Source organism: Tursiops truncatus, chromosome 2 (genome assembly GCF_011762595.2).
Source record: "Tursiops truncatus isolate mTurTru1 chromosome 2, mTurTru1.mat.Y, whole genome shotgun sequence".
Lineage (NCBI taxonomy): Eukaryota > Metazoa > Chordata > Mammalia > Artiodactyla > Delphinidae > Tursiops > Tursiops truncatus.
In genome coordinates this window covers 50,296,130-50,322,111 of record NC_047035.1, presented here as the reverse complement: position 1 = coordinate 50,322,111, position 25,982 = coordinate 50,296,130, and the positions used below count along the sequence as shown (strand labels likewise).

At 36.4% G+C, this 25,982-nt stretch overlaps 2 protein-coding genes across 7 annotated transcripts in view; both read right to left on the bottom strand.

Annotated features, from left to right (window-relative positions):
- Positions 1-99: 99 nt before the first annotated feature.
- On the bottom strand, positions 100-6,926 carry VCPKMT (valosin containing protein lysine methyltransferase). 2 transcript variants are annotated; one of them, XM_019923933.3, is made up of 6 exons: positions 6,163-6,926; positions 5,956-6,066; positions 5,716-5,788; positions 3,778-3,897; positions 2,706-2,810; positions 100-593 (listed from the first exon to the last, which is right to left on the bottom strand). In XM_019923933.3, exons 1-6 carry the CDS (start codon positions 6,537-6,539, stop codon positions 579-581), a joined length of 801 nt encoding a protein of 266 aa, XP_019779492.1. In that variant the 5' UTR covers positions 6,540-6,926; the 3' UTR covers positions 100-578. The 2 variants fall into 2 exon arrangements, with proteins under 2 accessions (XP_019779492.1, XP_033707056.1); XM_033851165.2 differs by lacking the exon at positions 5,716-5,788 and having other exon boundaries at positions 5,967-6,066.
- Positions 6,927-7,269: 343 nt separating this feature from the next.
- Positions 7,270-25,982, bottom strand: part of SOS2 (SOS Ras/Rho guanine nucleotide exchange factor 2) — a 100,923-nt gene continuing 82,210 nt past the window's right edge. For 4 of the 5 annotated variants that reach the window (XM_033851157.2, XM_073800485.1, XM_073800489.1 and 1 more), the window contains 7 exons: positions 24,586-24,703; positions 23,462-23,634; positions 20,129-20,245; positions 18,609-18,870; positions 18,034-18,075; positions 9,785-9,894; positions 7,270-8,776 (listed from right to left, as the gene is read on the bottom strand). In XM_033851157.2, coding sequence (XP_033707048.1) covers positions 8,267-8,776; positions 9,785-9,894; positions 18,034-18,075; positions 18,609-18,870; positions 20,129-20,245; positions 23,462-23,634; positions 24,586-24,703 — 1,332 coding nt within the window. In that variant the 3' untranslated portion in view covers positions 7,270-8,266. The remainder of the gene's footprint in view (positions 8,777-9,784; positions 9,895-18,033; positions 18,076-18,608; positions 18,871-20,128; positions 20,246-23,461; positions 23,635-24,585; positions 24,704-25,982) is intronic. The other variant, XM_073800488.1, reaches the window with a different exon arrangement.

Genomic DNA, 25,982 nt, shown 5'->3' with positions numbered 1-25,982 from the left:
ATTTTCATTTTTTTTTTTAAAGTAAAAGAACACAAGTATTAAAGTTATCTTAAAAGCAATGAAGTGGAAGATACTTAACGATAAAAACCACTGCATAAATACGTTAAAATAAAAACCTTCTTTTAAATTTATCTTGAAGACAAGCTAAAATTTACTGATTTGAATTTAAACATTATTAAATAGTAATTGATACCTCTCTTTAGAAACCGGATCAACTTATCTCTACTTTCCTGAAAATACGCCAAGTCAGCCATGCTACTTTCACTATTTTTGGCAGACTTTAGGCTAACCTCAGTACCTATTTTTATTTGAGGAGTGACTGAAACATGTTTCTTTTAAGCAGAACTTGATGCCGAGCTAAAAGTAAACTAAGTTGGATTTCAGGCCCATTGGCAGGTAGGCAGTCAGTCAATCATTTTTCGTAATGCAGGCAGCCCGTGGTGGTTGTCTATATATCGGATCCCTAAGGACATGCTGGAAAAATCTGTGAACACAATCTTCCCATGCTGTATTCACATGCTCCATTCACAATGTTAGCTTACCCACGTTGTTAGAGGCTTGGGTAAGATGACTAGATTTCACGACGGAAATTTCTATAAGAAAAAAATGGAAACCTTAAAACACTGATTTCTTATCATAAATTAAGTATTTACCGGGTACTTAATACTAGGCAATATTCCTAGTAATGGCTAATGCAATTCAAATGAACAGCCATTCATAATGTTTAGAGATGGTCTTTGCTGATGCCCGAAGTACAAGCAACCAAAGAAAAAACAGATACATTGGACATCATCAGAATTAAAAACTTCTGTGCTTCAAAGGACACACTATCAAGAAAACGAAAGGACAACCCACAGAATGGGAGAAAGTATTTGTAAGTCATATATCTGGTAAGGGTCTAGTATCCAGGATATATAAAGAATGTTTACAACCCAACAGTGAAAAGTCAACTCAATTTTAAAATAGGCAAAGGATTTCTGTAAAGATGTACAAAAGGTCAGTAAAAAAAAGATACTCAACATCATCAGTCATTAGGGAAATAAAACCCACTTCATACCTACTAAGATGACTACAATAAAAAAGATGGACAACAATAAGTATTAGTGAGGATGTGGAGAAACTGCGACCTGCAGACATTGCTGGTGAGAAAGGAAAATGGTATAGTAGCTTTGGAACAGTTTGGGAAGTCCTCAAAAAGTTAAATGTAGAGTTTCTGTATGACCTAGCAATTCTACTGTGGGTATACATACACTGGAGAGATTTGAAACATGTGCCACACAAAAATTCTTACATGAATATTCACAGCAGCATTATTCCCTAGAGCCAAAAAGTGGAAACAACAGAAATGCCCATCAACTGATCAATGGATGGATGAGATGTGGTAATATCTATACAAAGGAATATTATTCAACTATAAAACATGGATGCACCTTGAAAACACTGCAGAATGAAAGAAGCCGGACACAGGAAGCCACATAATGTGTGATTCCATCTGTATGAAATGTCCAGAACAGGCAAATCCACAGAGATACAGACTGGTGGTTGTCAGGGGTTGGGGGAGGCAGGATAAAGAAGTAATTGCTAACAGGTATGGGGTTTCTTTCTGGGGTGATGAAAATGTTTAAAAAGTGGTGATGGTTGTCCAATTCTGTGAATATACTAAAAATCGCTGTAAACTCTAAAAGGGTAAACGTTATAGTATGTAAGTTATATCAAGTTAAAGAAACAAATGATTCTCTGAAGAAAAAAAAGCCTTCATATTTAGGAAACACAGAATCTTTATGCTTCAAAAAAAAAAAAAATCTACTTTAAAAACTATACAACGGTTTCAGCTAAAACCAGATACCTTAAGGCACAAAACATTTTAAATTTGTCTTTTTGTCTCTAGCGCCATGCCACATAATAATTGATCTGAATTACTAATCCTACAGCTCTTCTTTCCTTACAGTCTCAACACCTAGTCTTGACTCCAAAAATTACACATTATTTGCTTTTGGCAAGAATTCACATAATCAGGAAACTTCATCACAAATTCAAAGGAAAGATAATAGAAACAAATGGAACTAAGTAAATTTAGCACTCTCAATTCATAAAACTCATCTTGCCCCTGCCATATACCAGTCACATATATAGAAGGTGCTGGAGGACAAAAATGGATGAGATACAATTCTTCCTTTCTACAGGTTCAAATTCTAGGCATCAGAGAGGCAATGTGCATAAAATGTAATTAGTATAACAGGTAAAGGAAGCAACCAAAAAGGGGAACATATATAAATTCTACTTAACTGAATGTATTTTTCTTTATTGGACAGATCTACCTTTTTATAGTTTACTTGGACCATTAAAAAACATATGAATGGTTGGAGAGAGTTCACGAAGGACAGAACTGGCATTTTAAAACCTCTAACAGATAACAGAAATTTATAAATAGTTAAGTTCCTTGTCTGAGGTAATGCCCAATAATAAAGCTATATAATTTACAGCTAGAAAAGACCTTTACAAAAGAAGCCTGCCTTATTTTAGAGGAAAAACCTGAGGCCAGGTAGGTTAGGCAATCTTAACACTGAGAGTTAGTGCCCGAGTCCAGTGACTCATCAAAGCTGTTTCCCCACTTGAAAATTAACATCTACATCACACACAAGCTCAGAGACAGTGTCCAGCTAATGAAATTGCTTCAGAGGATGAAAAGCCAAATATGTATTTACCGATTTTTTCTTTCTGATGTATAAAATGTGAATATCTTCACTTCGATATTCTTCATCATGTTTTTCCAAAGGAATTTTTTCAAAGTCAAAGTCTAGTTGAAGAAGCTATAAATTTAAAAAAGATATACTTTATAGTTAATAATATGAACTATCCTGTGGTGACAGAAATCAGAATGGTGGTTACCTTTGGAGTACTGACTGGGGAGGGGCACATGAAAAACTCAGCTAAGCACTTGATACATGTGCATTTTACATGTTTTAACTCAACTGAAATTGATTAATAAAATAAAATTTTCAATTATACATTATTTCAAAAGTTTATTAACATTCTTCATATTCAAGAAAAACATAAAATTAAAAAACCATTTCATCATATATCTGAGGCAGAGTCATGAAGAGTCACTTTACCCAAAGTAACCCTTTCAGAGGATAAAACTGCAAGGCTATACAGATGGACCCTTATGAGGAGTCACTTGTAATGTGGTGGATTTTTGCCCATAAAAAGGGCTTGGGTGACCACTGGAGGAAGATGGGTGAAGGATAAATGGGATTCTATGTACTACTTCCGCAACTTCCTGTGGGTCTTTAATTCTTTCAAAAGGAAAAAAAAAGAAAAATCTCGAAATAGGTAGGATACACTGGTCATAAAAATACAGTGGAAAACACTAAAATAAAAAGATACCACATGTCATGTTTCTATGATGTCATCTCCAAAAATAATATACACATCATTAACATGTTCCTAAAAGCCAGCAACATGTTTCATAAAGAAACGCTGAAAACTTTCTCAGGAAAGACAAGGGTGTTACATTATTATTTTACATTGTTTTACAGATCGACAAGTTAGAAAAGAAAAATAAATAAATAACCAGAAAAGATTAAAAAGGCGGTGGGGAGGGAGGCTGGCGGTTATTAGAATGGTGTGCTATGAAGGATCCTGATCCTCTCCTTGGGTTCATACAAGCAGAATGTTTTCCCTACTCAAAATTACCACAATACACTTTAACACAAAGTCACATATAGCCTCTCTGAAGGGTAATCACTACAAAGGTAGATCTAGTAGAGTACTCACCTCAAAATATTTTTTCTCGATTTCTGGATTTTTTCCCATTGTTCGTTGTTCATAACAACATATAATACAAGTCTCAGATCCACTGAGATCTTTTAGGGTTTTCAACAGTGGCTCCAAAGACTGTTCAAAAAGGAATATGATTTTTATGACTTTTAAAAATGTATATGTTTACTATAAAAGAGAGTAGGGGAGGTGGAGGGTAATTATAATTTCCCTACAATTCATCCATCTTTTTTTTTTTTTAACATCTTTATTGGAGTATAATTGCTTTACAATGGTATGTTAGTTTCAGCTTCACAACAAAATGAATCAGTTATATATATACATATGTTCCCATATCTCTTCCCGCTTGCATCTCCCTCCCTCCCACCCTCCCTATCCCACCCCTCCAGGCGGTCACAAAGCACCGAGCTGATCTCCCTGTGCTATGTGGCTGCTTCCCACTAGCCATCTACCTTACGTTTGGTAGTGTATATATGTCCATGCCTCTTTATCGCTTTGTCACCGTTTACCCTTCCCCCTCCCCATAGCCTCAAGTCCATTCTCTAGTAAGTCTGTGTCTTTATTCCTGTTTCACCCCTAGGTTTTTCATGACATTTTTTTTTTTAATTCCATATATATGTGTTAGCATACGGTATTTGTCTCTCTCTTTCTGACTTACTTCACTCTGTATGACAGACTCTAGGTCTATCCACCTCATTACAAATAGCTCAATTTCGTCTCTTTTTATGGCTGAGTAATATTCCATTGTATATATGTGCCACATCTTCTTTATCCATTCATCCGATGATGGACACTTAGGTTGTTTCCATCTCTGGGCTATTGTAAATAGAGCTGCAATGAACATTTTGGTACATGACTCTTTTTGAATTATGGTTTTTTCAGGGTATATGCCCAGTAGTGGGATTGCTGGGTCATATGGTAGTTCTATTTGTAGCTTTTTAAGGAACCTCCATACTGTTCTCCACAGTGGCTGTATCAATTTACATTCCCACCAACAGTGTAAGAGGGTTCCCTTTTCTCCACACCCTCTCCAGCATTTATTGTTTCTAGATTTTTTGATGATGGCCATTCTGACTGGTGTGAGATGATATCTCATTGTAGTTTTGATTTGCATTTCTCTAATGATTAGTGATGTTGAGCATTCTTTCATGTGTTTGTTGGCACTCTGTATATCTTCTTTGGCAATTCATCCATCTTTGAATCAATCCAAACAAGTAAACGTAGTTACAGCTCTGTAACTGATGATTAGTAAACTCTTCTTAACTAATCAACCATCATATTAATTTCAGTTTCCAGAGAAAGGATTCAAGTGATTGCATTTTGGAGTCCCCATGGGTAAGCAAATGAAATTGACTGCACTCTTAAAATTTAATTTAATATAATTTAACTTGGGATTTAAACAATCAACAATTTACCTACAAAAGCAAGTCCAACCCTAACTAGAACATAAGTTGGTTCAATGCTCATTATTGAAAAAAATGAGTGATGCCCACAACACTACACAAACTGATATTCTAAAAAAAATCATTATATAAATATAATAAATCTTGCCACAGAACAATGAATTCTTTACGATGCAACTTAATTATTAATGTCATGATTAACACATTCACTAGGAATAACTAAAAAAAAAAAAAAGAAATCTTAGTCTTTTACAGGAGATCCAAATGGCAAAATCCTTTAAAAATTTTACAGACACCTCTCGCAAAATGCACATAACACTTTTCTCGATATGCTTCATGGACCTCTATGTTAATCATGAGTGTATATATATGTAGTTCCTGGTGACCTTTATTTTCTCTTTACTGTGTCATCAACTATGGAACAAATATCCTGCATTCAGAGATGTTAAAATGCGAAGAAATGCGTGCTTTAGAATCCACCAAATACGGTTTAAATCTTCTAAAGGAAGAGCCTTCACTATTAAATACTCACCTCTTCATAGTATATGCAGTCGGCCATCAGGATGTAGTCTGGAGGAGAAGGAAAGTCTTCTATTTCTTCCCCCCTTAAAAATGTCAACCAATATTTTAAACTGTTGTTTCACTAATTTAAAATATTCCTGTTTTACAAACAAGACCCAGAAAGTCCCCTTCGTATTAACCATGCTTTTAGTGTAACACAATTTAAAGCAAACTACAGTTATCTTAAAACAAGCTGAAAGGCCATACAAACCATTTCAGTACCTTGGCTTGAACAGAACCAGTGACAAGATGCTTGTTCATATTAATATTCATCTTCAGCAAGTCTTGCAATTCCTCTAGGTCGGTGACTATGACATCTGCCCTATAAAATAACGGTGACTGAGGTGTAGGCACAAGGATGGGAAGCCAGTAACCGGGGTTTCCCGAAAAGCGGCGTCCCCTCCCGCCAAGCTCTTACCCGAGGGTAGCAGCCATGAGCCCCACGGCCCCGGTGCCAGAGCCCAGCTCCAGCACCGACCGCCGGCTCAGCGCGTGGGCCCCATCGCCGGAAAACCCGGGCGTTTCCAGGTATTTAGAAAGGACGATGGCAGCGTCCCAAACAACGCAACCCACGCCGCCGGAGCCGTACTGCTGTAGTCGTAACACCGTGCCATCTCGCTTCTCCAAAACTCGCACAAAGTTCCGCAGTTGCTCCTCCCCGGAGGACTCCAGGGAAGCCGCCATCGCCGCCCGGCAACACTGAGTATCGAGCGCAGTGACGTCACACCCACAAGACCGCCCCGGGCCCCGCCTTGCAAGGGGCCCGGCGCCTCCAGGAGGCGGAGTTGGCGCCATAGCGCGTGCGCGAAGACACAAAGACCGGAAGGCGACGTTCCACCGGCGTGGCCCAGCCGCAGGCCAAGGCTTACCCTGCGCGCGGAACCGCCTCGTTCTCCCCTAAATTACAAGTCTGCCTCAACGAACGGGCAGTTGAAATTACTTTTCCGGACAAAGCCAACCTGAGTGTTTTTATCTAGTTGGACGTTGATTCACACTGTTTTTTTTTTTTTTTTTTTATTACTGGCCTTAAATCAAGGCAGCTTCCAAGATCCTACCAAGGATGGCTATAATCCTGCTTACAGAGAATTCCTAACATGCTCCTAATTTTTCTTCAGAATGCGTAAAAATGGTTGCAAGAAGCTTGTGACTGCGTTTAACGGTGAAGAAAAAGTTATCCCTCTGAAGTTTACATCACTTAAATTCTTTGGGATTATGGAACTTAAATTGCACAAATTATTGAAAATGTGTGTATATATTACTTCTACAGAACTCAACAATCTTACCCCCTTGTTCCTTATAATGAAAACACATATTTTAAACGTCTTTTAAAAATTAAGACTGGGGTGATTTATTAATCTTGTTAGGAACTCTGATACAAAGCACAGTAAAAGGCCACAGACCAGTAAATAAACAATGTGGCTTTTGGCTACTTTACAACTGCTGCTACGGCACTAAGAGGAAAACACGCTTTTTCATCACTTAGAACGAAGGAGTACAAATGGCAAATAAAAGTTTTAATCACGTCTCTGATTAAAAAGTTTAATAAAGCTTTAAGTGTCTGCTGGTTTAAATATTACCAATCTAAAAAAATACTTCAAAAATTTTTAGTTAACACGAGATTTATAGAGAAAGTTACTTGGTTTTGAAGGCAATGCAGTTGGTTCCTATGCCATAAGAAACTTATCCTCCAGCTTTATGAATTAGTAAAGTAGCAGACTGTATTATAGGCCTTGAGTCACATAAATTTATATAGGTTATTAGCATTATCTTTAAATGTACAATATAAACAAAACTGTACATGTATGGCATATTAACTTTGTTTTCCAAAATAATAGGCAACTCGTTAGCTAAAGACACCATAGTCTGCAAAAACAAAAAGGCACATCTGTATAAGATATATGCCCTTTTTTCCTCTATGATTGGGTTAGGTAGTCTGTTTACATTTCGACAAAACAATAAACAGTGCATTCTATTATTTTCGTTCTATTTTTCACTTTTGTCTTCAGCAGCAAATTCTGGCTTTTAAGACATGGCATTAAAGAGTTTAAGAACAGTGGGTGTTATTCACGATCTTCCTAAATGTAAAAACTAGAAGATGGTCAAAGAGGCTTAAAACTCAGTATCACCACGCACCCCCTATATGTGTATAAATTCACTGCCTTAAAAAGTCATCTGTTACTCAAATTTGAAAAATTCCACAAATGCACTATCCCCCTTCAGTGCAATCAATGTCACTTTAAACCATATTTTAGCAGAGTCTACAGTGCAAATATAAATTCTTTATACTGGCCTTTGGGCAGCACTGAGGATCCAAGACAAGGCAATGCTACTGATCACCTGAGGATAATGGTAAAGGACTTCTGTATTTTTATTTTTCCGATTTTTAAAAGCTTATTTGATCAGTAGCATTTTTGTAAGAGCATTATTTTTAAAAAGTACTAAAATACTATGCCTTTTTTGAATAAATTAAAAAAAAACTTTACAAATACCATTCCAGTGTCAATGACTACATATGGCTAGGGTCATTGAGGAGTTTCTGCATTTTCTAGCAAAGGCAGTCTATACAATGGGGGGTGCGAAAGCTCCCGTTTGTAAGTCTTTGGTGGCAGTTTTGGTAGGTGAGGGCTTGAATTCTGCCTTGGTGGAACAGGGGGAGCTTGAGGATGAGCAAGATTATTCTGACTAGAACTGAGCACGTAGCATCGACGTGGTACCCTTGGAGAGGGTGTGCTAGGAGGAGTGTTTGGAGAATTTGGACACGTACTAACGTCTCTGAACCAGTCTGGATCTCTGTGAAGATGTCCCAGTGGAGGTGGCTGAAGAGTAAACGGACAGTTTATAAAGTGTTCTGGAGGCCGAAGGGGAACTGGTGGAGGGGTATCGGGAAGAGGATCTCTCGGCGGCGGCGGTGGTGGACTATGCAGAGGCCCGTCAAATGCACCAGAAGGAGCAGGAACTCTGGGTTTTACCTTTGGAGGAGGAGGCTGTCTTGGCGGAATAGCAGGGGGGTCATCATCAGATTTCATAGTTCCCTCAAAAACAAAAAGATTAAATTATACCTCTGTTCTCCTGAAAAATCTGTAAGAAAAAGTTTTAAAAAGACTAAAGAATTCTTATGTGTTAAGTTAAATCCAGAGCCTCAAAACAGGTTAATCTGGTTTAATGATCAGATTTATGAGTAAATTACTCCCAGTTTCACTCAGGGCCCAGTTTAATATTTTGATATATGAGATGTTTTAATTGAAATCTTATAAAGCCTCAGATTATCTTGCCTTATATATACAGTTTATAAATATATGGTTTTATTTATAATAATGGGCAAGTGAGTAAAAAGAATATATAGCTTTGTAAACATGAAAGGACACGAAAGGACAAGAGGACTTAATATCCAGCTTCTGCTTTTTGGCCATTTACTTCTACTATCCCTAGTGAAGCTCAGTGGTGGTTCTCAAAGTGTGATCCAGGGATCAGCAACATCAACACTAGTAGGGAACTCGTTAGAAATGCAAATTCGTGGGCTCCACCCCAGACCTACTGAATCAGAAACTCTGGCCATCTGGTTTTAACAAGCCTTCCAGGTGCTTCTGACGCAACCTAAAGTTTGAGAAGCACCAGTTGAAAGTTTGGAGAATGGTTTGAATACTACAGTTCTTTCCATCTCCACCAGAAATAAAAGTACTTCTGAGCATCTGTGAATCTGCCCAGCCTCTTTTTTTAGAAAAATTATTATGAGGATTAAACAATTATTTAAGGTATTTTTCTAAATAAAACAACCTAAATATTTAAAAGCCATAATGGGTGACCAAATTGTAACTGACAGACTCTTTATAAGAACAAGCACTATTTTGAAGATTCACAACTTTGAATAAGTTGAGGCAAACCTAAGTCCTGTGGACTACCTTGGAATTTGATTTTTTGTTTTTGTTTTTTGGCCACAAGGCGCAGCATGCAGGATCTATAGTTCCCTAACCAAGGATGGAACCTGTGCCCCTGCAGTGGAAGCCCGCAGCTAACCACTGGACCACCAGGGAATTCCTTACCTTGGAATTTGAAGCATCATGATCAAATTTTTTTCGAGGAGGAAGTGGAGGAGGAATCAGTGGCTCTTCACTTAGTTTATGTAAACTACCACACGAACTAAAGAAAGACTCTGGGGGTAAAAAAGATTAGTTTAACCACAAGTCACAATGCAATCATAAGACAAAACTTTACTTCAATCTGTGATCACCTCTGCTATGGTATCTGTCAGACTGTACTGTAGCTGACTGTTGGTTTAGCTATCCTCTCCATTAAGGTGTAAGCTTTCTGAGGGCAGTGTGTATTTATTTTCATATCCGTAGCATGTAACACAGTGGTAGTGCCTGGCACATACTAGGTACTACTGCTAAATGAAAATATACTATTCAATTAAGATTAATAAGGAGATTCTGCTCCCTGAAAAGCCTTTTGTTTGTATAAACTGTACTAACTTCCAGAGAAAGATCATCCATAAACAGAGACCATGCTTTTTTTTTCCCGAAGTGAACATTATTTTTACTTGTTATTTTAACATCATGTTAACTTACATAAACATGCAGTGTAGATGACTGGTTTTAGACAACAGTCAAAAATTAAATCCTTAGCTAATCAACAGTATTCTCAGTGTAAAATACCATGCATTTTCTGAAGCAGCTATTATTGGATACATTTCCACACAAGTAATAAAACCTCCATCTAGGAGACCATAGGGTAGGGTTGTATCATAGGACTCTTCTATTTGCAAGTCTTTCATTGATAATGGAAACATTACACAACTGCATTAAAGGAAATTTACAAAATAATAAAGTATTAGAGGAAAAATTACCCCAAACATGCCAACCAGACATAGAATAAGAACGATTTTCACGTTCACTTCTTTTGTCTTTTTCATATGGTTAAAAAAATACCTGTAATTATGGACCAACTCCCTATTTTAATATCTCCACACACAGTTGGTGTAAAGATAGTGATCATAGCTTGTTTATCATTATACTGAGATTGGGTTTATAGGAGCTACTTGGGAAAGAAGTTGGTGAGTTTAATTTTAAACACACTGAATTTGTGTGAACTGCTTATGGGACATCCAAGTAAAGATGTCACTCATTACTCCATGTCAAAAATTGCTGTCCTGATCACGTGATTCTGCAGTCACCTCAGAGTATCTTGATGGCTCACCGTGCCAGTAGCAGAAACAAAAAGTATGCCTATGGGGTGTTGGCAGATGGTGTGAGGAGGTTAGGTAGGGCAGTACCTGCTGTGAATATGTTCCTTTTGCTTGCCCAGCAAACTTTGCCCTTTGTCTCTTGGTGATGATGAATCCATCCCATATGGTTCAGTCAGCCAATTCTGCCCAGGGCACCCCAATTCCAGTCAAGAAGTAGACAACGGACTCACTTTCTTAACTTGATCAGATTTTTATCTGCCTCTCTTTTAAGCATACAGCTGTGTGCTTCAGTGAAAGCTGATCTTACCCCTTAGCTCCACAGGTGGGGCCTGATTAGACCATTCCCTCAGCCAGAGTAACTGGTTGTCGACACATGAACTAATTCAGACTACTGAAATTTGAAAGGAGGTTTGCAAGAGGCTACTGAAAAGGAAGTTCCTTGCTCTTTTGGAAAAGCAGTCTGTCAGTCTTTCTCTGTACCTCTCTTTCTCACTTGACTGAACAAGGAAGCACATAACCAATACTCCTGCCACCACTCTCATGACCTTGAGGAAAAACAGCCTCAGATAAAGCTGATAATCTGGACAAACCAACCAAGAGTCAAAAAGAAATCTGGTCCTTAATAACATCATTAAAGTTATCATTAATAACTGAATCAACCAGTCTTAAAGCAGCCTTCCTCCAGACTTCCAGCTATCTGAGTCAGAATGCTTTCTTACTGCTTAAGGCAAACTTAGTTGAGTCTTCTCTTCCTTACAGAAACACACACGCTCATGGAAGCAGAAAACACCTTAATGATAATGGGATAGCTGTGAAAGTTTCTGAGTCTGACTCTACAGTCAGCCCACTTAACCACTTAAATGCAGAATGTTTCTCCATAGGAGGCACTCAGTAACCCTCGTTGAAGTGTGAAGTTCAACTTCAATTTTATTTTCTATTAAGAGCACTTCTCCACAAGATTATACAGGTTTTGTGAGCATTTTAAATAACCTTAGTATTCCAAACCAGTGAATGTAGGATAATTTACTTAACAATTTCTGTAATGTTAGCTAGCTATGTAAGTTACTTCCAATTTTTTATCATTCACTTGTCCATCCACTCAACAAGTATTTATTGTGCATCTGCTATAGTGCCAGCACTCTTCTAGGCACTAGTGATACAGCAGTGAACAGGAAGCAAAAATTCATGTCCTTCTGGAGCTTATGTTCTAGGTTGATAAGAGAGAATAAACATGATAATTAAGTAAAATGGCTATAAGTTAAAAGAAGAAATATTAGGTAGGGAAGGGGGAGCAATTTAAAAGAGGGTGATCAGGGAAGGCCTCACTCAGGTAACACCAAGCAAAACCCTGAAGGAGGCAAGGGAGCATGCCATGAGGCCAGAAGGGTGAAGAGCACTCTAAGCGAAGGGAAGAGCAAGAGCAGAAGTCCTGATGTGGGAATTTGTCCATTTTGTTCAGGAGGCACAGTAGCTGGAGCAGAGTAAACAATAGAAGAGAAGAGTAGCTGATGAAGTCTGATAGATCAAAGAAGGCCAAACTGCATAGGACCTTACGGGTCCTTTTGAAGGAGCTTTGGCTGTTACTCTAAGATGGAAAGCCACTGGCTTTAAGTACAGGTGAGAAGAGTCTAACCTACATGCTAAAAGGACCTAGTTGCTGTATTGAAAACAGACTAAAGTGTGGAAGGTGGGAAGTTAGGATGCTACTATAATAAACCAGGTAAGTGATGGTGGTCGCTTGGACCAAGGTGGCAGCAGTAAAGAAATGGTTAGATCCTGGATATATTTTGAAAGTAAATAAGACCTGTTGACGGATCACATTTGGGGTATGAGAAAAAGAAAGAAGTAATGATAACTAATATTTTCAGCCTCAGCAATTAGACAAATGTGGTTATAACTGAGAAGAGGCGGCAATGGGAAGAACAACTTTAGAGGAGATGATATCCAAATAGAGACGTCGAACAGGTCACTGAATACATAAGCCTAAAGGTCAAGAGACAGGTTCTGGGCAGAGAAAAAAAATTGGGGAATTATCATCATATAGATGATATAACAGTGAACGAGACACCAAGTGAGTGAGAAGAAAAGAGATTCAGAGACTTAGGGCCTTCCAATGTTAATAGGTTGGGAAAATGAAGAGAAACCAGCAAGAGAGACTAAGGAGCTAAAAGTAAAGTAGAAAAACCACAGAAGCAGGATGAACAATGTGATCTTCATGTACGTGATTTCTTCACAAAAATTTTTTGGTATTCAGTATTAATGAAGGCAGAGACTTTGTCTTTCTAGTTTGCTGTTGAATCCTTAGTACTTGGCAGAGTAGCTGGTACCAAGTACTCAATTCTCTACTGAATGAATAACCAAAGGGTGTGAACATTTTTTTGGTTTGATACGTTGTTTTCAGATTTCTTTCCAAAAGGATCATACTAATATATCAATTTACAAGGGATAAGTAATATATGAGTATCTTTTAACATAGGCTTGCTCATATTTTGATGTAAACTGTCTATTCATGCCCATTGTTAATGCAGTCTTGCTGTTTTTCCCATTTTATGTGAGCACTTTTCATACTTTTCTTTCAGGATTTTAAGATGTTCAGAATTTTATGCAGTTATTCTCAATATTTTCTATTAAAATTCAAAACATGATTTTCTTTATCATATGGAAAATGTATTTTACTACCACCCAGAATAATGTCTAGAATTCCTGGTTCTCAAATGGCATACTGTTATGGGTTGAACTGTGTCCCCCCCACAGAAGTTATGTTGAAGCCCTAACCCCAGCACCTATGAATGTGACCGTATTTGTAAATATAGTCTTTACAGATATGTAATCAAGTTAGGATGAAAGTGAGCCTGAATTCTGTATGACTGGTGTCTTTATAAAAACAGGAGATGAGGGCTTCCCTGGTGGCGCAGTGGCTGGGAGTCCGCCTGCCGATGCAGGGGACGCGGGTTCGTGACCCAGTCCGGGAGGGTCCCGTGTGCCGTGGAGCGGCTGGGCCCGTGGGCCGTGACCGCTGGCCTGCGTGTCCGGAGCCTGTGCTCCGCAGCGGGAGAGGCCGCGGCGGTGAGAGGCCCACGTACCGCAAAAAAAAAAAAAAACCAGGAGATGAGAAAATGAGATACAAGGAGAAGATGGCCATGTGACAACAGAGGCAGAGATTAAAGTGATGTATCTACCAACCAAAGGATGCCAAGGATTGCCAGCAAATGCCAGAAGAGGTAAGGAAAGATTCTCCTGTACAGGTTTCAGAGGGAGCACAGCCCTGCCACCTTGATTTTCAGACTTCTAGCCTCCAGAACTGGACCTTAAGCCACTCAGTTTGTGGCACTTTGTTACAGAAGCACTAGAAACTAATATATGTAGTAAATACATTTCCACTGCTGAACAACCAGGAAAATAAGAAACATGCACAAACTCCAATGAAGCCAGGAAACATCTGGATCCTGAAGCTTCAATGCATCAAGGTGGACTACAATGTACATGAAGGAGACAAATGGAGGAAGATGAAACCCAAATGTCTATAGTGAGTGGGACTGACAAACAGCAGCAAATTTGCCCCCAGAGAACCAAAGGAGGGATCAGGAATTAAAGGCACTTGGTATAATGGAAGGCATGGACGTCAAAATAGAAGATATGATTACGTCTATACAAGGGCCAGTGAGAACCCCCAAATCCTATTCTCCACTTAGTGAGGCCAGGCAATTACCACATTCCCACCACTGCAGGAGACTGAGGGTTTTTATTCTCTGGAGAATCTAAACTTCAGATTTGCGAACACTAGTCTGTGCTGAAAACACAGATTTTCATACTAAATGCAGAGATCTCCCAGGCAGAAGATTCAAAGATCTTTCTTTGGAGAAACTGAACACTCTTAGAGAAAATGCCTCATAGATTCTGAAATTTGGGGACTTGCTAAGCAAAAAAAAATTCTCATCACTCTATCAGTCTAACAGTGAAACCTACAAGGCAACAAGCTTTGCCCACAGATATCGCACTTCCTATCAGTTTATATTGCCTCACTCTAAAATATGAACAGAAAGCTAAGGATCCCAGACAAGAAAGAAAAACCTCCAATATGAAAGACCACAACTAATAGAAGAAACTCAGAAAAGAAACCATACCAGAAACAAAATTAATTTTTTTCAAAAATTGAATAGTGAAACCAGACTAGGATGATATAAAAATGTCATGATCAGAGGGAATTTAGAATGAATTCTTAGAAATTCAAAATCATGATAGATGGAAAAAAAATAGAAAAGCTGGGCAATAAAGTAAGGAAATCTCCCAGAAAACAGAACACATAAAGAGATGGACAAGAGGAGATAAAAGAAAATCAGAGGATGAATCTAGGATGTACAATATGGAAAAGAAGCTCCAAAAAGGGACTCAGAGAACATGGCAGGGAAGAAATTATTAAAAAAATGATACAAGGAACACTTTCTAGAAATCAAATACATGAATCTCTAAATTTAAAGGGCTCATTACAGACAGCAAAATGAAAGAAGAAAAAAAGACCCACATCAAAGCAGATCATTGTGAATGTATAGATCATTAGGAATAAACAGAAGATCCTAAAAGTTTCTTGAATTTAATGTGGCAGAGACTGCTAATTGTGCCCCAGTGCACCTGTCCCTTTCTTCCTTTTAGTAATTCCATGAATTTTAGCAAGACAAAAGGCTGTTTAGTTACAGACAACATTTCTTAGCCTCCCTTGCATCTGTGTCCATGTGACTAAGTTTCGGCCAATGGGATGAGAGCAGGAGTGATACCTGCAACTCCCAGATCACTTTTTGTAACAAAGCTCCTTGCCCTCCATGTTCCTGCTGGCAGAAAAATGGTAACAACTCAAATCAGTTGCTCAAGACTCAAGAGATGGAAGCCAAATTTTGAGAATCCTGAATTGCCCTGCTAGCCTGAAAACCTTATAGAGAGGAGTTGTTTACTTGCTCTGGCTATTTTGAGAAGTAAACTTCTATTTCATGTAGGACACTGTATTTTTGGGTCTCTTTGCTACAGCAAGTAAACTCCAGTTTTCAAAAAAATAATTAAGAATGTAGCATCACTGGGCTTCCCTCATGGCACAGTGGTTGGGAGTCCGCCTGCCGATGCAGGGGACACGGGTTTGTGCCCCGGCCCGGGAGGATCCCACGTGCTGCAGAGTGGCTGGGCCCGTGAGCCATGGCCGCTGGGCCTGCGTGTCCGGGGCCTGTGCTCCACAACAGGGGAGGCCACGGCGGTGAGAGGCCCATGTACCGCAAAAAAAAAAAAAAAAAAAAAAGAATGTAGCATCACTGTCAGAAGGATTTTTGTCTATTTTGTTCAGTGCCACTTTCTCACACCTACAACAGTACCTGCATATAACAGGCATTTAAAAATTATGCGTGAATGATATTAGACTTCTAAACAGCAAGTATGAAAGCTAGAAGACAGTGGGAAACTGTCTTCAAGATTCTGACTGAAAATGATTTAAAATTCCATACCCAACCAAACTTTTTTTTGGCTGCACCATGAAGCTTGTGGGATCTTAGTTCCCCGACCAGGGATTGAACCCGGGGCCTTGGCAGTGAAAGCGTGGAGTGGACTGCTGGGGAATTCCCCCAGCCAAACTATTAACAACTAAATGTATAAATACATTTTCAGAAATGCAAGAACTTAAAAATTTATATCCTATGTATCCTTTCTCAGGTAGCTACTAAAGATGTACCCCTACCAAAATAAGGAACCATATCAAGAAAGAAGACAAGGAATCCAAAAAACAAGAATCCAACACAAGAGAGATGAAGGGAATTTCTAGTATGACAACAAAAGAAAGTTCTAGGATTTCAGCTGGGTCAGAGGCCAAGACAGCAACCAGTCCCAACTGGAGCAGGACAAAAGAGCATCAGGAAGGAAGTTTCCAAGTTAAAAAGCACACACACAAAAAACCCCCAAAACAAAAAATCCTAGATAACTTCCCTAACTGGTCTGACTTTAAGGAAAACTGTGCTGTAAAAGGGTGTGGGAAGATGTAGCAATAGATGTTTAAAAACTAACAAACAAAAAAAAAATCCTAAACATTAATGAAGCTATTATTAACTTCAGGAAACAGAGCTGTACAAGAAAGGAAGCATGATCAGAGTATACACTCCTTGACTTGGCAGTGAATAATATTTTCCCCAAATGCGCTAAGTATATTAGGTAAAGGGTGAAATCTTCATCTACCATAATAGGAAATCAGTAAACACTGTCTAAAATGAATGATTCAAGAGAGAGAAAAATATAAAAACATCATTTAAAAATGTGGAAGAATCACTGGAAAACAAGGGGTGGGGAGCCATCGGGTAGAACTGTTGTTAATTTCATCTTGTGTTTTTAAGCACTATTTACCTTTTAAAACTCTATGCATATATCACCTTGATAAAAATTTAAAAATTAAAATAAAGTACAGAATTGAACATTTAAAAGAAAAACTTTACTTTTCTCACAAGACAGAAACTCTCTTGCTACTATCTAAATGATTCACATTTTACTATGATAGAAGCAGAAGTCCTCTAGATTATCTTGGGAGAATTATTCCTGAAGCTGCTGTGTCCCTTTGGGTTATTTTGTTTTAAACAAATGACCATAGAAAGAAAGGTGACAGTATTTTACTTAAAATGCTGCTTTAACTAAAAAAAGCTCATGAGAAGAAATAAGTGATCAAGGTTGGCCTGGGAACCTGATAAACATTTAGTATTATTCCTATAGGAAATGAATTGGAAGGAGTGGGGAAGAGGAGAGGCAACTGATATGAAATCACTGCTCATCCTGTGCCAAGTAATGTGCTAGCTGCTTCTAAATAGTTATCTCATCTGACCCTTAACAAACTGGATATGCTAAGTAATTTGTTCAATGTCATACAGCCCCTAGAACACAGATAGCTTGTAAAATGATGAAAATAAACTGTAGTAAAGTATAAATAGTACCCAGTTGAAAGAAAATAATTTGATTTATTTATAAGAATTTCATTCATTTCTTAAAATTTTGAAATGTTGCTAAAACCCAAACTATTCATATACAAATTTTATCAATTCAATTATTATCTTTATAGTCATTTCATTAGAATCGACTCAAATTCTTACTTACTTGAATGAGGCAAGAGGACTGGAGCAAAGATGCTATTGCTTCCTATCGGAATGAGAAAAATCAATTTGAAAAGGAAGGTAATATGTACGGTTATATTTTTAAAATATGTTTGCATAAAGTAACATACGTAATAACACACACAGAGTTCAGAATTTTATCATCCTCTTTGGCCATGTTAGTTTTTAAAGAATGAACCTGGTATTCTTTGTACCTGGAATGTTTTTCCTTTCTTAGCATAAGTAGTTCCCTCTCAGTCTCTTTTCAAATTTCCTTCACAAAACTTATCTGCTTTGTTTTCTTTTTCATTGTCTACTGCTCCCCTTTAGAGTAGCATTGGGGGTCAAAAGGTTCTAAATAAATCTTTGTTGAATGAATAAATTAGAAAATAATATGCATAAACAATGCACAAATAATGCTTTACTCCCATGTTAGTCACTATTTTCACATATAGATGTCACTTTTCACACTAATATAGTTTGCAAAGGATTCTACAGTTTCCTAATTAAAATGATGAAAAGAATTAACTGAAACACAAGATTCCTTTTTTTGCCAAATAGTTTACATCAAATACATACCACAGGAACTGTTGAGATCCACATCTAAAAACACACTAAGGTCTGAAGAAGCAGACACTGGTGGAGTAGATGGTGTATTTGGAGAGGTTGGTGCTGACACTGTTGATTCAAGCTCTGTTTCAGCAATCCGACTAAAGCTTATTTTACATGGTTCTCTTTCTAATGGTGTTGGATGACCTCGTAAAGTACCTGAGGTAGAGCCATGTCGGCCTGTATTAGGCCTTATTCCAGGAGATTTTAAAGAGAAAGTTGATTTCCTAGGCTAGGAAAAGCAAATATAATTACGATTACAAACTCGCATGTACTTTATTATGACTTAGTATTACCTTATTAATTCTTAGCATACAGTTAAGAGAGTACAATAAATACCAGTCTGCAAGGATAGTCTGTAACATTCCAGTGGAACGCTTTGGGATTTGACTGGCTTAATTTTAACACTGACTCGAATACTGTATAAGTAAACCTCTTTTCATACTACAGAAATAAAATACTGCGAAATCTGTGTGAAAACAACTGTTTGCTCCCCAAACACTTGAGCCTAAACTTCTTCAAATTACTGATATCAATTTCACAAATATTCACCGTAGACATAATATATGCAACATATTATGCTAGGTGCTTTAGGAAAAAAAGACCGTTTTTTTCCCCCTCCCTAATAATAAATGACCAACCTCCACAATGATACTTTTCAGTCTTTGGAAAAAATTGCTATCATTATCTCCCACCTTCAACCTCTACTCCCTTTTAAAACCTCTCCCAGTGGTAACCTAATGAAAAAACATGAACTCAGATTCAGGTAACTTGAGTTAAAACCTCAAGTGTGCCCATATCTAGCTATGTAAGCCTTGAAAAAGTTATTTAACTCCTTTGAGCCTCAGTTTTCATGTCTGTAAAATGAGAGTAAGATCAATATCATACAATTGTTGTGGAGATGAGGTAACATGAAACTACCTGGCTCGAAGTTGGTGTATCACAAATGTTTTTACTTCCTTCCACACCTTGCTTCACTTTCAGCTACTTAGAATTGGTCTTCTACTACTTCTGTTGTCACTGCGAACCCCAGGAATAAAAGGAACTACTGTATGGCAGCAAATTTTAGCGAGAGAGGTGGGTTCCAGTGGTAACTACGGACAATGGTGCTCTTATGGCAGGAGCGAGGGTCACGTCAGAAGAACTGATATCTCTCCTTACTCCTTCCCAGGTCTTTTCATTTCCTGTTCCGCTAGCTACCTGCCATTTAGGTTCTCACTTTCTCACAGCTTTTCCCCTTATACTAAGAAGGATCAAAAATGGACAGATAAACAAGTGGTACTAAGATAGAGGATGAACCAGATTTTATCAAAATGCTAACTTTTCCCCCACAGTATATATAATTTTAGAAATAGTATAAACACTGCAAAACAAAACACTTAAAAACAGCTATTCAAGCAAAGTACAATTTTAATGGAAATAGTCTGTTGAACAACTAAAGACAGCATTGTTTTAAAAAACAAATTTTTCCAAAACTGTAATGGACTTACAAATCGAGGTGGCTGTTTGCAGTTCCGGGGTTCAATTTCTAGTGACTTGTTGAACAGATAATCTGTAAACTCTTTTTCAGAAGCATTTCCCATGGGGTTAAGGTTTTCAAAGAACCTCTGGAATTAAACAAATATCCATGAGTACATATTTTAGATTTTATTAAAACGTTTACTTCATCAGTTTAATACAAAAATATCATCAACAAATTAACAGATCCTAATGTCTGAAAAGTCCTCAAGAATTGCTGATTCCAATCTCTCTATTTTCGGATAAAAGTATAAAGTTTTTATGTAAGTTGTATATTCCAGTCTTAAAGTTCTTCTAAGAAGATGAACAGATTTTTCACTTATTACTATCTTAATGGCTCAGTATCCCTCAGTTAACATTCCTACTCATTATAACAACAAAATGATCATCAGTAATAAGCTGTCAAAAGTGATTAAAACAGAATTATAGTTATAATCCATGATGAAACTTTGATGATCAGAAAAAAAATAGAGATAAATTGGATTAAAGTCTATTCAAAAGTAATTTCAAGAACAATTATATAAACATATCTATGTTAGCCTCTAGCAAAGTAACTTTTTTGTCTTTACTAAAAAAATATTTTCCAAGCTTACATGTTGTTTTATAAATTAGTTTATTTATAAATATTTATTTATATACTAGTTTATAAAACAGACATATATTAAAATTTTGTTTTTAAATTAGTTTATTTATAAATATTTATTTATATACTAGTTTATAAAACAGACATATATTAAAATTTTGTTTTTCATCTTTATTGGAGTAATAGCTTTACAGTGTTGTGTTAGTTTCTGCTATACAACAAAGTGAATCAGCTATATGTATACATATATCCCCATATCCCCTCCCTCTTGAGCCTCCCTCCCACCCTCCCTATCCCACTCCTCTAGGTGGTCACAAAGCACTGTTCCCACTAACAGTGCAGGAGGGTTCCCTTTTCTCCACACCCTCTCCAGCATTTATTGCTTGTAGATTTTTTGGTGATGGCCATTATGACTGGTGTGAAGTGATACCTCATTGTGGTTTTGATTTGCGTTTTTCTAATCATTAGTGATGTTGAGCATCTTTTCATGTGTTTGTTGGCAATCTGTATGTCTTCTGTGGAGAAATATCTATTTAGGTCTTCTGCCCATTTTTGGATTGGGTTGTTTGTTTTTTTGATATTGAGCTGCATGAGCTGCTTATAAAATACAAGTTTTTAAGTAAAAAATTTAGATGATTTAACAAGGTACAAAAAGAAAAATAAACAGTAATCTCATCAACCAGAGATCTCACTGCTAACATTTTACTATTGGAATATCCTTCCAATGTTTTAACTCTGTGTGTGAATATATGTACATATACATATATTGTAATTTTTTTCCTGCAAAATTGGGATCACCACATAGCTATTTTTAGCCTTTTGAAAGTATTCAATTAAATTTTTCCTGTATGGTTTATTTACTTTAAATTATACAAACTTTAACTATATAATACTTCATCAGATGGATGTTCCAGAATTTATTTCACCAATTTCCATATAGGTAGTAACCCACATAGATGTTTTCTAATTCTTTGCTATTATAGTAATAATTATTGTTATTATCAACTCCTTGTGCATAAATTTTTCTGTGCATTTCTGATGACTTCCTTAGAAAAATTTCTTAGAAGCGAATTACTGGATTTAGCTTTATTTAATTTTGAAGTAGCTTAGAAGCATATATACAAATAAGTTCTGGGTTCTAGCTTTAGCAGTAGGCAAAATGAGCTTTAGAATTTCTAGTATAAAATTCTTCCATTTTTCAGGCGTTCTGCCAATTTCAAGAAAATGATATTACTCTTTTAACAATATTGAAACAATTTATTCTTATATTCAGGTTAGCTAAATTAAATCAAATGGACCAACAGTAATTTAAAGACTTTTATAAAGTTATAATTGTGATTTTCTCATTCTTTGCTCTATTTTTTTAAATACTATTTCGTTTGGTTAACTATGCTTTGAAAGTGATTAGCTACTTTATCTACTTTTTAAACTTACTTTGAGTCAATCTATAAAGAAAGCATTCTCTGCCCCTAATCCCCAAAAGAATGCTTTAAACAACAGTAGGATGTCTAGATCGTATCACAGAAACCTATTAGCAATTACTGAGATATGAATGCTAAAATTACTATTTTAATTATACCCAGCTACAATGTAACATTATTTCTGGGAGGAAATACAGTGTGAACTCTAATCTGGGCTTCAAGAACATTTCTTTTTTTTTTGGCTGCCCCACGCAGCTTGTGGGATCTTAGTTCCCCAACCCGGGATTGAACGCAGGCCCTCATCTGTGAGAACACAGAGTCTTAACCACTGGATCACCAGGGAATTCCCTCAAGAACATTTCTTTAGCCCTATGAAGCACCACATCACAGAGGGTTGGCTAAATAGTGAGAGAAGGGGATGAAATAGGTGACAATTTTCTTTAGAGCAAGTATCTGTCTATATTTTCATAATGGTGCATACTTCAGGTCATTTTTTCTTAGGACTTTAGGGTTCTTTGTTTTGAACTGGGAACAAAGAATAGTTACCATCTTACAATTTAGGAGAATGGGAATGATAGTGACCATATTCACTCAACATGCCCAGCCTGCAGACTACATCTGAAAGTGTAGCACAATTTTTAATGTGAAAGGTGAATTTATTCTGATAGTTATCATATGTTCTGAATTTCAAATAAGTATAATACAATAAAACTCACTATAAACATAATACCATAATTTACTCTAATTTAGAAGATATTTCACATCTTATAGTACCACAGAATCAGTATTATGAACTATTGCTCAAAACAGAATACCAAGTGAGAAAATGTTTTAAAAAAATCATTTTTTACTATGCATATATACACACCACTCTCCCAACCCCTTCCCCTATTTAAATGCAATGTTCTTATAAAGGGATTAATTACCTAATGTTACATTGGCACATATAAAATATCTAAAATGTCTATCAATCAATGATAGTACTGGTAGTGGATTTTCTTTTTACTGTGTGGATATCAGAAAGTTTCTTTCATTCCACTTTGTCATTCATTTTTTGAAAGCGCTACTTAAACCAGCTGCACAAAGAAACAACAATGTCAAGACAAAGTGCCTAATAATATTAATAACTGCAGACTGTTAGTGCAGAATATCTACTATTCACCACTCCTATCTATTGATAAATTAACTCATATTATTTTCATAGCAAAATAAAGATCATAATGTATGGTTATGCCATATCTTAGAGAGGGCAGAGGATTTAACGTGTCCTCTTTTTAAAGAAAAGCAAAGAAAATATTTACCCTCATTTCTGGTTCTATCCGTAAACAGTAAGGTTGATTCTGATATTGCTGAATTTCTCCAGTAATTTCAGCTACTTTCCTCCTCTTACTGAAATTGATTAAATCTTTCCCTTTCTTTTTTAAAAAATCATTATTCCCTTCTTCAGTCTTCAGAATATTTGTTAAATATATTCCTAGTAAAAAAAAAGTGTTTGAAGAAAAGTTTTAAAATTGGTTACTTAACCATTTGGGAAAACAATTGATCTAGTAAAGTCAAAAGACATCCTGTAATACAGCAGTTCTTACTACTAAAATCTCTGATATATTTAATAATCAATCTTACATTAAGAATTTTTTTACATGGATGGAAACAATTTAAAATTGAAAGAAAACTAGGGTTTATAAAGAGCTTAATTTGCCATTTCTTAGTCTAATAGCCTAAAATAAAAGGGAGGATTCATTCACAAAGTCTAAATTGTAAGTGTTAAATCTATTCTAGCCATTTTAATATTTCTTATAAATCTTTAATGCCAATGATCTTAAATGATTACTGATCAATATATTAATTTTAAGCCAATTCTGGTTAATAAGACTACAAATTTATAAATTAATTCTGCCCTCCCAAAGCCTGTAAATTAGATAGAAAAGAATTATTCTTCAGTTTTGGACAGGAAGAAAATCTTCAGTTCCTCTTTCATGCATAATTACTGATTCATTTAAATCAGTGGTTGTCAGCTGGGGGCAATTTTGTCCCCCAGAGGATAGATATCTGGGAATGCCTGGAGACATTTTTGGTGCATGCTATGGTTTGAATGTTTGAATGTTCAACATTCATACATTGAAATCCTAATGCCCAGTGTGATAGAATGAGGAGGTTAGGCCTTTGAGAGGTGCCCTCATGAATGAGACTACTGGTCTTAGAGATCCCACAGAGCTCCTTACAACTCTACAAGGTAATTACTAGAATCTTCACTTTATAGATAGAGTTTACATACAGAGTTTAGGTTTTATTTATCAATATAGAAAGCTAATAAAAGCAAATATGCTCAGATATAAAATCAGGACAATCTGCTTCTAGAGGCTAGTCTCTTTTCACTATATAACAAACTCTCCCTCAAAATATAAATCCATTTTTAGTAACTTACCAAAAAAAGGCACACAAGGTGGATTGATTGACTTAAGTTTCAATAGATATTTTTTAAAATGATCTTGACTTAATTCCACAGCTTCATCCAAAATTTTCCTTTTTCTTTCCTGCAATGCCTTTAAAATATATAAACTGAGCATAATTTGCTTTTTTACAATTCAATCATATTTTATAGATGCAGAGCTTTCAATTTTAAAATTTTGCAAATATTTGAAAAACAATTTTTAAAATTAAGAGATGAGTACTATTTTTATCTGCACTTGCTGGAAATGATTTCTTATCTATAAATATAAAACTTTAAAACTTATTTTTTTCTAATATAAATTAGAGGATTAAACAATAAAAAAATCTTCCACAGGATATTATTAGTTATAATCCTGATTAGCCAGAGTTTCAAATTATAGCTGTTGGAGAAAAATATAATCCCATGGCATTCAAATACTTTTCCACTGAAAGATCTTTTGGGGCTAAAGGTAATAAGGTTTTGGTAAAGAGGAGAAGGCTGTGGGAGGGAGACAAGAACTGAACAAAAATGTAGTAAACCAAGTAAGCAGTCATTTATTTTATATTTCATTATTACATTTTTTAATTAAAAATGAATTATTTTATTTTAAACCTGATAGATACACACACACACAAATTGACAGCAAACATTATACTTGATGGAAAACGATTCAACTCATTTCCTTTTTTTTTTTTTTTTAAGATTTTTTTTGATGTGGACCACCTTCAAAGTCTTTACCGAATTTGCTACAACACTGCTTCCGTTCCACGCCCCAGCCCTTTGGCTGTGAGGCATGCGGGACCCCAGCTCCCCAACCAGGGACCACTCACTCACCCCCCGCACACTGGAAGGCGAAGTCCCAACTAACTGGACTGCCAGGGAAGTCCCTCAACTCATTTCCTTTAACTTAAGGAAAAAGCAAAGGTGACTGCATTGTAACTTTTATTCAGTACTGTACAGAAGTCCTAACTAGAATGGACAAGAAAAATAAATAAAAGACTAGGGATTGAAATGAAAAACTGTCAGTATTCACAGAAGAAATGATTGTCTGTGACGACATGAAATAAATCTACAAATAGAATGTTAATGAGAGAATGTAGCAATATTGCTGGATATAAAACCAACAGGCAAAAATCAACTGCATTTCTAGATATCATCAACAAAGAAAACAAGATTATTAAAATATTCTAATATAAATCTAACAAAACAGATGTGAGATCTTCATCGATAAAACCACAAACTGTATTAAATAAATAAATAAATGGAGAGATACACCACGTTCATAGTTGGGAAGATTCATTATTGTAAAAATGTCAGTTCTTCATAACTGATTTATAGAACCAGTATAATTCTTACCAAAACCCCAACCTTTAAAATAATTAAACTTAAAA